Source organism: Furipterus horrens, unplaced genomic scaffold (genome assembly GCF_987537825.1).
Source record: "Furipterus horrens unplaced genomic scaffold, mFurHor1.1.pri manual_scaffold_17, whole genome shotgun sequence".
NCBI lineage: Eukaryota > Metazoa > Chordata > Mammalia > Chiroptera > Furipteridae > Furipterus > Furipterus horrens.
The window spans coordinates 51,582,369-51,594,781 of record NW_028327187.1 but is presented as its reverse complement, the minus strand read 5'-3'; the positions used below and the strand labels follow the sequence as shown (position 1 = coordinate 51,594,781).

Sequence of the window (12,413 nt, the reverse complement as noted above, 5' to 3'; positions counted from 1 at the left end):
AGCCTGAGCTAGTGGTCTGCTTTCCGGCCTGGGGCCCTGCGCCCACGGGAGCTGTCTAGGGGTGTCTGTGCACGGTCCTCTGCATGTTCAGTGGGCCCTCCCTGTGCCCGTTGGGGCACTGATCTTATGTCTGTTGGGGAGTGTCCTAGGGACGCCTGGACTCACGGCCCTGCGCACCTGGGCCAATGAGTGAGAGCACTTTCCTTCCTTCCTTTTTGCCCTAGACTTTGTTTGTTGTTGTCCTAGTCCTTGTAGCTTTAGAATTAGATTTTTTTATTTGAGATTTCTCTATCCTTTTCAGATATGCCTGTACTGCTATGAACTTCCCTCTTAGGACTGCTTTTGCTGTGTCCCATAGGTTTTGGGCTGTTATGTGTTCATTGTCGTTAGTTTCTAGAAATTTAGAAGTCTTCTTTTTACCCCATCTTTATCCAATGTTTTCCTCCCCATTCCTCATGTAGCCATTTTTAGTTTCTAATTCAGTTACTTCTAGTGATCCTTCAGACTAATACAAATCTTTTTCAAAAGGTAATGTACTACATTTTTTGACTTATACTTTACTTATTTCACTTAAATTATATGCTAGATATCATTCCATATCAGTACATAGATATCTTGATTTAAAAAAAATAGCTGACTAATATTGAATTGCTTGGTTATACCACAGTTTATTCTATCAGTTACTAGTTACTAGATTGTTTTGTTTTTTTTTTGAATTAGGATATTCCACAGTGAATAAACTTGAATACATGTTATTTTGTGTGGGTACAGGTGTGACAGTAGAATAGAGCAAATAAAAATGGATTTTCAAAATTGATGGGTAAATACATCTCTAGATATTGTTATATTCTTCTCCATTTGTACCATCTTACACTCTCAGCAGCTATGCATGGGTGTGCTTATTTCCCCACAACCTTGACAAGTATGTTGACAAACTTGGATTTTTGCCAACCTGATGGAAATAAGTAGGTATCTCAGCATAGTCTTTTAAACATTTTATTGTGAACATTTTCAAACACATAAAAAAAGAATTATACAATGAAAACCCATATATCCACCACCTAGATTCTACAGTTAACATTTTATCTCTTTGTCAACACTTTATTTCTTTTAATTTCTTTGTCCAACAATGTAGAAGAATTTTAGAGTGACTACTATATACCCATCATTGATATTCTTCTATCAACATTTTAATACATGGTTTGTCACATATTTATCCATTTTTTTCTCCATCCATTCACTTTTCAATGCATTTCAACATAAAGTAAAACAACTGTATACTTCTTCCTAATTATTTCAGCATGCATGTTGTAACTACAATTTTATGGTTGTTCTTTCTCTTTTAATGTAAAATTCACATTAAATGAGATGCACAAATCTGAAGAGTACATTTGTTGGATTTTGACTAACACCTGTGTAACTAAAGTCCTATCAAGATATAATCTCAGCCCTGGCCAGGTGCTCAGTTGGTCGGAGCATTGTCTCATACACCAAAAGATTGTGGGTTTGATTCCCGGTCAGGGCACATACCTAGGTTGCAGGTTGGATCCGCAGTCAAGGCTCATATGGGAGACAACCGATCGATATTTCTCTCTTACATTGATGTGTCTCTCTCTTTCTCTCTCTCTCCTATCTCCATAAAATCAATGAACATATCCTTGGGTGAGGATTTTTTTTAAAAAGGATGTAAGCCCAGAAATTTCCATTTGACCCTCTTCTCAGCCCTTACCCCAGCATCCACAGTAGCAACTACACTGTAATAACTTTTTTTTATAATAAATTAATTCTATCTGTTCTAGAACTCCACATGGAGTTACACAGTATGTACTTTCTTTGTAAGGTTTCTTTTGGAATATTGTTTTTTAGATAAATTCATGTTTTTGTGTTTCTTAGTAGTTCTTTATTTTTTATTTTTAAGTATTTTCTTTATAAATATACCAAATATTCTTTATCCATTCTCTGTTGATGGACAAGGGCTCTGTCAAGTTTTTGACTATTTTGAATAAAGATATTAAGAATATTATTTTGCAAGTCTTTTTATGGGTATGTGCTTTCATTTTGCTTGAGCAAAAACAGAAGAGTAGAATCGTTGCATCCTAAGATAGATGTGTGTTAATTGTATAAGAGACTACCGGACTTTATTTTTTTTAAATGACTGTACTATTTTTAACTTAACAGTAATATGGTATAATAGTTTCAATTGTTCCACATTTTCTTCAACATTTGGTGTTATCATTCTTTTCATTTTTGAATTTTGATAGGTGTGTTGGTAACATATTTTGGTTTAGCTTGCATTTCCCTAATGACTAATGCTGTTGAGCTCTTCTACATGTACTACTTGATAATTTACACATTTAAATATATTTCCCATTTTAAAATATAATTGGTTCTCTTTGTATTGGATACTAAGTTAGAAGTGATCTTTATGTATCCTGCATACTGGTACTTTGTCAAATGTATGTTTATGAATATTTTATTCCTATCTGGTTTACCTATTCTTTTTTTCCTGATAATTTTTAAGAGTTTATTGAGCTAATATGACATGTGCCAGAGAGCAAGATCTCAAATGTCCCTGCCTATTCATTTTCTTATTATTGTATTTTGATGAAGAAGTTTAATTTTTATTGGTTTTATTTATCAGTTTTTTTCTTATTTTTTAAAATAATTTATTTGTTTGTTTATTTTATTTTTAGAGAGAGGGGAAAGGAGAAAGAGAGGGAGAGAAACATCACTGTGTGATTGCCTCTCACTCATGCCCCCAACTGGGGGACCTGACGTGCAACCTAGTAATGTGCCCTGACTGGGAATCAAACCAGCGACATTTGGCTCGCAGGCCAATGCTCAATCCACTGATCCACAGCAGACAGGGCTATTTTTTTCTTATATGATCATTATTTACTGTGTTTTGTCTGAGCAACCTTTCCCTGTCTCAAAGTTGCAAGGACGTGGTATATTTTATTTTATAAGTTTGATAGTTTTAGCTTTTATGTTTAAGACTATCAACCATCTTAAGCAAACAAGAAGAACATAGAATCACGGATACAGAGAGCATTTCAATGATTGCCAGATGGGAGGGGTGTTTGGGAGAATGAGTGAAGAGGTGAAAGAATAAAGAAGTACAAATAGGTAGTTACAGAATAGCCATGGGAGGTATAAAGTACAGTATAGGAAATGGAGAAGCCGAAGATCTTATGTGCATGACCCATGGACATGAACCATGGTGTAGGGATGACCTGAGGGAGTGGAGGATGGTGGTTGGAGGGGGGGAAAGGGAAAAAATTGGGACAACTGTAATGGCATAATCAATAAAATATAATTTAAAAAAAGACTATCAGCCACCTCAAATAATTTTTGTTTGGCATCATTTGCTTAAAAGAGCTCCCTTCCTACTGGATTACTTTGGTATGTGTGTCAAAAATCAAATGACTATATATGTGTGGGTCTATTTCTGTGCTGTCAATTCTACTTACCTATTTTCCTATGCTTAAGTCAGTACCAACAGTTTATAATATGATGGCTTTACAGTAAAACTGCATGTTCTGCTTGGTTCTTCTTTTAAAAATTTTTTTCTTTGGATATACTAAGTCCTTTGCTTTTAACCACAGGGTATTTTAAATTTTTATTTCTGTTATTATAAGCAAAATTGACTATCTTTTCATATACTTAAAGGACATATATATTATTCATGTAAACTGTTCATGTCCTATGCTCATTTCTCTATTGGTTTCTTCTACTCTATTGATTTTGATCCCCCTAATTATGTATAAGAATATAATTAGCCTGGTCATTTTGACAATTGTTTTTTCCTCTCTGGTTTATAAGAAATTGGACTCTCCTGGCCAAGGCTTCTGTTCCCAGAGAATAATCTGAACAGCTTCATGCTCCTGAGACATGTGGATTGACTCCCATTAAAGCAATAAGACAGCATCACCCAATTTAACCATGGTAGATTCTTCCAGCAAAAGCCTCAAACTAGCCCAGTACAAATTCTCCTTAGATAAAGAGCTCTATCTTCAAGCAAATAATTCTGGCTAGCTGTAAATGCTAATATTCAGCTACAAGTAGTGTTTCCCACCAATTACTTCCCCCAGCTTAGATCTGTGACAATAACAATTGTAGAAAGACACATTGCAGATGATAAACTATGTGACAATCTCTATGGAAATTACTAAATCACTATATTTTATTTATAAAATTGTCCTTGAGACAATTTTATAAATGAGTTGAAACCTATTTTAAACAACTTCATTTGACTGATATTTGGAAAGAAGTATAGGATCTCCATATCTTATTAGGAACCATTCTCAAATATCAAACCTCAGTACAGTTCCTATGGTTCTAGAAGGAAAATTATCTGGGATTTTCTTCCATGTAATGCCTTCATCCTCAAACATTTATTATATTTTTATTCTGTGCCAGGTACTACTTGAATCACTAGAAACACAAAGGTATATACTCTGCTCTTGAAGATCTCAGAGACTGCCCTCTATTATAATAAAATTGAGGCAGCATTAATAGCAGTTATTTCAATGGGAACGTTTATGAATATTTATCACTGATGTTTTGGACCCATATACTGCAGTCAAAACTCAGCAAGCAAATCATAATAAAAGTTCACCTTCCAGACATACTTTATACCAGTGGCAGGGTATTATCTTAGTAACTAAACTATAGGAGAGGTTGATGCAAGACTTTTGAAGCAGCATAGTGACTAATAATAAATTAATAAGGCTAATACCCATAAGGAAATAACTATATGAGGAAGAAAATGTGCTTAATACTGAACATTAGAATCAGATTAAACAAAAAATAAAATGAAGAAGATGACTTTGGAAGTATTCTGTTTGGCTTATATGCTACTTTTGTTCAGAGGCTCATCTAAGATGCCTTGGTAGGCTTCATATTGGAAGTGACACTTGAACTGAATCTTTAAGGAAGAATGTTCCAGGTAGCCAGAATAATGTGCAAAAGTATTTTTTGATGAATAAAATGACATATTTGAAAATATTGAGAGAAATATAAAATACAGATTTCAAAAAATCTGTATCATATCTAGAAATTAATAAGACAAAATGTGCCTAATGTATTTGTGGAAAAAAATAACTCTCTAAGCAACAAGAAAAGAGGTAGAATGATTTGGTAATAAATTATATGTGTGGGTAAGAAGACTCAATGATGTCAACTCTCCCCAAATTTCTCTGTAAATATAATACATTTTCAATGAGAATTCAAGTACTAATGTTTTGGAAGCACTTGGCATAACTTATTCTGAAACAGTGCTTACCAAACATATAAAATATATTACAAAATAACTGTAATTATAACATTGTGAACCAGTACTGGAACAGATAAGTAGATCAGTATAATAGAATTCAGGAATATACTCCTGTACATACAGAAACTTGATATTTAACATAAATATTATCTTTGATCAATAAGGAAAGAGTAGATTCCTTAAAAGTTGAGACGTAAGTTATCTGAACTAAATTCCCAATGCATAATATATTAAAAAGGAATTAAAATAGTAAATAAAACAGAACTAACAAGCAAAACAGAGACAGACTCATAGATAGCAGACTGACAGGTCTGGAAATGTATGGTTGGGGAGTGAAGGGATCGAACAAAACAAAACAAAAAAGGACTCATGGACAGAGACAACAGGGTGGTGATTGCGAAGGGGAATGTGTGACTGGAAGTAGAAGAGAGTATAAGGAGGATAAGTGGTAATATAATAGAAATAAAATACATTAAATAATGTGAAAAAATAAATTTAAAAATAAATATGAGAAAATGAAGGAGACTAGGAAAGATAGGTTTTTGTGGCACCTTAAAATTATAAAACTTTAGCAGCTCTTTTTAATAAAAATGAATATAAAATAACAGGTGGAAAATTTGGGTATTGTGAAGCCCAATATCTGGTAGTCTCCAATCCAAATAGACTTTTCATGCTTATTCAACTAACATGGGCCATACTAGGCATTGCCTTCCTGTAGAAGGATACAAGGATAAGATCTACAGTAGTTTAGCAAAGCAATGTCAGGAGTATCTTTTTAGCATAAGTCCTCAGTATTGACATTTATAGAACATTCCATACAACAAGAGCAGAAAACATATTCTTTTTGAGTGCACACATAACATTCACCATGATGGACCGTAATCGGGGTGATTTAAACTTTGGCAAATTAAAAATATTGAAATCATACAATAGAGTCTCTTACCATTAACAGATTAAACAAGAAATTAGTAAGAAAGCTGTATGAAAAAATCCTCACATTTAGAAAATAACCAAAATACATCTCAATATCCATTGATCAAAAGGGATAACTAGAAAGTATATTTTCTTTTTTTATTGTATTTTTCCATTACCATTTATCACCCTTAAGCCCCTGTCCCCCTGCAATCACCACACTATGTCCATGAGCCCTTTTCCTTTTTACTAGATGCCCCCACCTCCTAATACCCCCATAGCTGTCATCCTGCTCTCCATCTATGAGTCTGTCCTCATTTTCCTTGTTAGTTCAGTTTGTTCATTAGATTCCACATATGAGTGAAAACATGGTGTTTGTCTTTCTCTGACTGGCTTATTTCACTTAGCATAATGTTCTCCAGGTCCATCCATACTGTTGCAAAGGGTAAAATGTTATTCTTTTTTAGGGCTGAGTAGTATCCCATTGTGTGAATGTCCCATAGTTGTTTTATCCACTCATCTACTGATGGACACTTGGGCTGCTTCCACATTGAGGCAATTGTAAATAACACTGCAATGAACATATGGGGTGATTATGTTCTTTCAAATTAGTGTTTTGGGTTCCTTCTAATATATTCCCAGATGTGGGATTGCTGGGTCAGAAGGCAGATCCGTTTTTAATTTTTTGAGGTCTCTCCATAACTTATTCTGTAACAGTGCTTACCAAACATATAATAAAACATATTATAAAATAATTATAATTATAACATTGTGAATCAGTACTGGAACAGACAAGTAGATCAGTATAATAGAATTCAGGAATATACTCCTGTATATACAGTGGCTGCACCAATCTGCATTCCCACCAACAGCGCAAAAGGGTTCACCTTTCTCCACATCCTCCCCAGCACTTGTTGTTTGTTGATTTATTGATGATAGCCATTCTGACAGGTGCGGGGGTGATATCTCACTGTGGTTTGAATTTGCATTTCTCTGATGATTAGTGACATTGAGCATCTTTGCAACAAAACTAGAACAAACTGAACTAACAAGCAAAATAGAGACAGGCTTATAAAGAGCAAGATGACATCTATTGGGGTGAGTTATGGGGTGGAGGGATCTCACAAAATGGAAAAGGACTCATAGACATGGACAACAGTGTGGGATTGTGGAAGGAAGGGAGTGTAAGGAGGATAAATGGTAATGGGGAAATATAATAAAAACAGAAAACAAATAATAAAAGAAAATTATCTGAATAAAGAAACCTACAGGTCCAGTTGGCATTCCTGATAAATTCTAACAAACATTTAAAGAAGCAACATCATCAGTTCCACAATATTTCTTTCCCAAAATAGAAGGGAATAGATTGCTTACCAATCATTTCATGAGGTCAACATAACCCTAATATCAAAACAAGGGAAATAAATTATAAAGAAAAAAAAATAACTAGACCAATGTCTCTCATGAACATGAGTGTAAAACCCCTCAAGGAAATATTAGCAAATTAAACCCAACAATATAACTCCACAATTTGATTTCTGACATAGTTGCAAAGGTGATTTCAATATAAAAATAAGTATTTTCAATGAAGGATGTTAAATCAATTGGATATCTATATGCAAAATAAAACTATTTATTTCTTAAAGGTGATGTTGGACCAAATGGACAACCTGGGCCAATGGGACCTCCTGGACTACCAGGAATAGGTGTTCAGGGACCACCAGGACCACCAGGGATTCCTGGACCAATAGGCCCACCTGGTAAGATTGGAGTAAATGTATGTTTTGTAGTAGCACTCATTGTATTGATGTTGTTTAGCTCAATAAAGTGTAACCTATGTAACAGTCTTCCAGAAAAGAGATTTGAAAGGTAACATATCTACTTGTATAATTAATAAATATTTGATATTTCTCCCTCTATGTTCATTTAAAATTGATCTATTAACAATAATGCAACTTCATAATTACAGTATGTTGTCATAGCACATAATCATTCCGCTAGTCATTTGTCTTGGAATCACAGACCTAAAAATGTCTAATGCTGATTATTTCAGATATGAATAGCTAGATATACAGTATCAATAGATATTTGTCTATGGAAACTCTTAACACTGCTTAACACATGAAAACTAGTTAACATTTTGTTAAAAATATTTTTGACATTCTCATTTCCTTTTTAATAAAATTAGTTGAATTTTCTCCTCTTGTGCCCCTAAATCAGCAATCACTTTACAACTCCTAAGCACTCCAAACTCTTATATGGATATGCAAAAAGTTTTTGTCATCTCATAACCAACTAGAGAAACACATGCTTCCTCTACATTTGTGTGACAGTTTGCTTACTTGAGTTTGTAGATTCTGAGCCATCTGATTATGTGAATTCCTTTTATCTTAATCTAGGCTGTCACTGTCAAGGCCACTCTTGAGCCAACATTATGTTATTACAAAATACTGTAATAATTTATAAAATTAAAATAAATATGGAACATTTAATCATTCCTTATTCACTTGGACACATCAGATGACTTAAACACACAGTTAAGATGTACATATATTGACTTTGAACAAAGGAAATATATTTTCTGGCCCTAAATATTAGTAGGTATTTTGTTAGTTATGCTAAAAGTCTAGAAACAACAATTAACAATAGTTTTTTAAAAACCTGGAAAGTAAAGGTTACTCTTGTTTATTTTCTATTTAAAAAATTATTTTATGGTACATTGTACCTTTTTTATGGCCTCTAATATGTCACTACTGATTTAAAAATGAGAAAATTTACAGTGTTACTTTGGAGCAGGTTGTTAAAAAGTAGCTGCTTCAACACCCCTGAAATAAAACATTCAAACTAGCATACAGTGGGTTCTTAAGAAAAAAGAATTAATTTTTAGATTTATCCATTATACTCTTGGCCTGTGGTTCCACAAAGATGGCTAAAATGAATTTATCATTTCTTGTGTTTTGTCATTTCCTTTAAAAATATTTATTGAATTTATTGTGGTAACATTGGTTAATAAAATTGTATCGGTTTCAAGCACGCAATTCTATAATACATCATCTGTGTATTGCATTGTGTATTTACCACCTAAAGCCAAGTCTCCTTCCAACACCATATATTTGGTCCCCTTTACCCTCTTCTGCCTCCCCCACCTCCCTTCCCTCTGGTAACCACCATACTGTTGTCTGTGTCTATGAGGATTTTTGTTTGTTTATTTGTGGTTTTCAATTTTACATCTCACAGATGCCTGAGACATAAATCATATGATTCTTGGTATTTCTTTTATTTCCCCAAATTGCATGAGGTTTGGAAAACATTTTTAAGTTATTTTTATTGTTTATTCTATTACAGTTGTCACAATTTTTATCCCCTTTGCCCCCTTCCCCAGCCCACCCCTCTAGCCCACAGTCAATCCTCTCACCATTGTCTATGTCCATGCATCATTTATACATGTTCTTTGACTAGTCCCTTTCCCTTCCTTCTACCATTCCCCCACTCCCTCCTCCTGTCCTACAGCTATCAGTCTGTTCCATGTTTCCATGTCTCTGGTTCTATTTTTCTCATTACTTTATTCATTAGATTTCAGTTATAAGTCAGGTCATATGGTATTTGTCTTTTTGAAACACCAATTCAAAAGAACTTATGCACCCCAATGTTCATAGCAGAGCTATTTACAATAGCTAAGTGCTAGAAACAGCCCAAGTGCCCATCAATGGATGAGTGGATTAAAAAACTGTGACACATTTACACAATGGAATACTACGCAGCAGAAAGAAAGAAGGAACTCCTACATTTTGCAACAGCATGGATGGTACTGGAGAATATTATGCTAAATGAAATAAGCCAGTCGGTGAAGGACAAATACCATATGAGATCATTTTTAATTCTTAAATTGCAAATGAGCAAGAATAAAAAGGGACCACCATTAACCTCAATCTGAATGAAATTAAATACATTTATTCATGCTTCTTCAAATTTAGCAAATACTCTACCATGTTTTATTTGTCTAGTGCTCTCTTGGTCTATTTTAACTAAAGCCTATGTGGATATATTGATTTATAAATTCTAGATAGGATGGAATGGAGAAAATATAATGGTGCTTAATTTAATCTCTTCTGTGAATAGAAGGGTGGGCAAAAGTAGGTTTACAGTTGTAGGTACACAAAATAGTTTATTCTTGTATTATCATTTATTTATTATTTATTGTATTATTTATTATTGTTACTAACCTACTTTTGCCCACCCCTATATGTACTTTGCCATAAAACTCAAAATCTTAACTAATATTGCTCAACAAATGAAGTTAGTAGCAACTAGCATGAAAATGTATTGAATGCATTCTTACTAATATAGAAATGTTGTCAAACCACAATTTTTTGCCACAGGATAGGCCGCATTTTATATTTTATACTAGCCATATATTCTCAACCTTTAAAGTAAATTTTATGAAATCACCAAAGCCAAATATCATCTTAATCCATTTAAAATATGTAATTTCTGTTCATCCATTTCAATAGCATGGTGATCAGCAAGGCTATTACTAATATTTTGATAACCCTGACTTATACTGCATGACTGAAATTCTTAATAGTAATTTTTAAAAACAAAGTTATTTAATATCCTTGCTGTGTTTTGTTTTGTAATAGACTACTTAATGGGAAGTATTTATATTATCATATCTCCAGTGTAAAATGTTTGCATTATGCTTTTCAGTCTTTTCTTTTGACTCGTTTTCTGCTATTATTTAATTATGCTTTACTATTTGCCATTCTCTTTTTCATAGCAGGCTACACAGTTTAATACATGTTTATAAATTAGGGACATGTTGGATATCAGTTCCTCATTTGACAGCAGGGAAATAAAAGAAAAAAAATGCCAAGGGACAAAAAGAAAATTGCTTTTCCATCCCATGCAGATATAGAAGTTTTTGACTCTTGTTATTTGACTTGGCCATTAGCTAGAAGACTACTATTTTAATGAATCTTTCTAGAAGTCACTTATATATACTCAATTCCATGCCTACAAATTTGTTATAATGCTTGTCCAGTCTCAGAACAAAGTATGTGGCTGAATGGCTCAAGTTCATCATGACTAATATGAATCAAGGAAACAAAGACTTATTAATGTCGTTTTCATAGATGAAGGAGAGTACATTACAGTTTTTAAACTTTCTTGGCTGTAATACCTGTGGGCAGTATGTGTGTTTAAGCTTCTCACAGATGATACCTGTTTTTTAATTTTTTCTTTTTTTCCCATTAACTGTTTTCATTTGGCTACCAATAAATTTAGAGCACCTATACAACCCTAATGTACTTAACCCCCATAGATGCAACCATGTAATTCCTTTCATTGTATAAGGAGATTCAGCAAAGTTTTTAATTTAACTGATTTTCTTCCTCCTGATTATACCAGAATGACTATTCCTAGCACTATTCATAGAACAAATCAATGCTGTTAAAAGTACAGCATAGTATATTTTTACTACTAATAATAACAAAAATAAAGAAATCTTTCTGTAGGTTATTTAACCATAGTCATCCGCTAATAATTATTGAGTTCTCTGTACCTATCCTGTTACAGTATAAAATCAAATTAATTTTTTAATTCTAACTAATCTTGGAGGCTTTAATTACAAAATCATTCAAAGCAATAAAAGATTGGAGATAAGCAAAAGTGTAAAGCTGATCACCTTCAAAGAGTATTACTTTTTGTGAATGTAAATATTTTATTGTCTCTATTAGCAAATACATTTTGATTTATAGAATATACTATATGAATATTTGAGCTAATATCAAAAATAATTCTCTTTATGCATTACTAATAATAAAAGTAGCAAGTCAATATCTAATAACATATTTGTAAACATTTTTAATTGAATTTTTACATGCTTAGTTTTGTTTCTTAACCCAATGAATCTTTTGCAACTTGCTGCTTCTTTTTTTTTTCTCATCTTGCTGCTGAACTATAACACCCTGCCTCTTAAAATTCAGGTCTATCAGGTACTGTAGTTCTTTCTCAGAAGCCCTCTAATAAATGTAAAACTTTAAGCATAAAAAACAAATAAGATTTACCCAGATTTAAATCTTTGGTTTTTACCATTTTTTTTTTTTTTTTTTGTAAAACTTGTCTCTTGGGACATATTTCAAAAGACAAATAAGTTATCTTGAAAACTCAGCTGTTAAAAGACTACCTGGACCATTGAACATAACAACAGGCAGTGATTCATTTGAAC

The 12,413-nt window shown here is 33.1% G+C and overlaps 1 protein-coding gene across 1 annotated transcript in view; it reads left to right on the top strand.

The window, feature by feature from the left end:
- Positions 1-12,413, top strand: part of COL4A5 (collagen type IV alpha 5 chain) — a 375,000-nt gene that overhangs the window by 284,172 nt on the left and 78,415 nt on the right. The window contains exon 30 of the mRNA XM_090265360.1: positions 7,834-7,947. Within this exon, the coding sequence (XP_090121486.1) occupies positions 7,834-7,947 (114 nt within the window). The remainder of the gene's footprint in view (positions 1-7,833; positions 7,948-12,413) is intronic.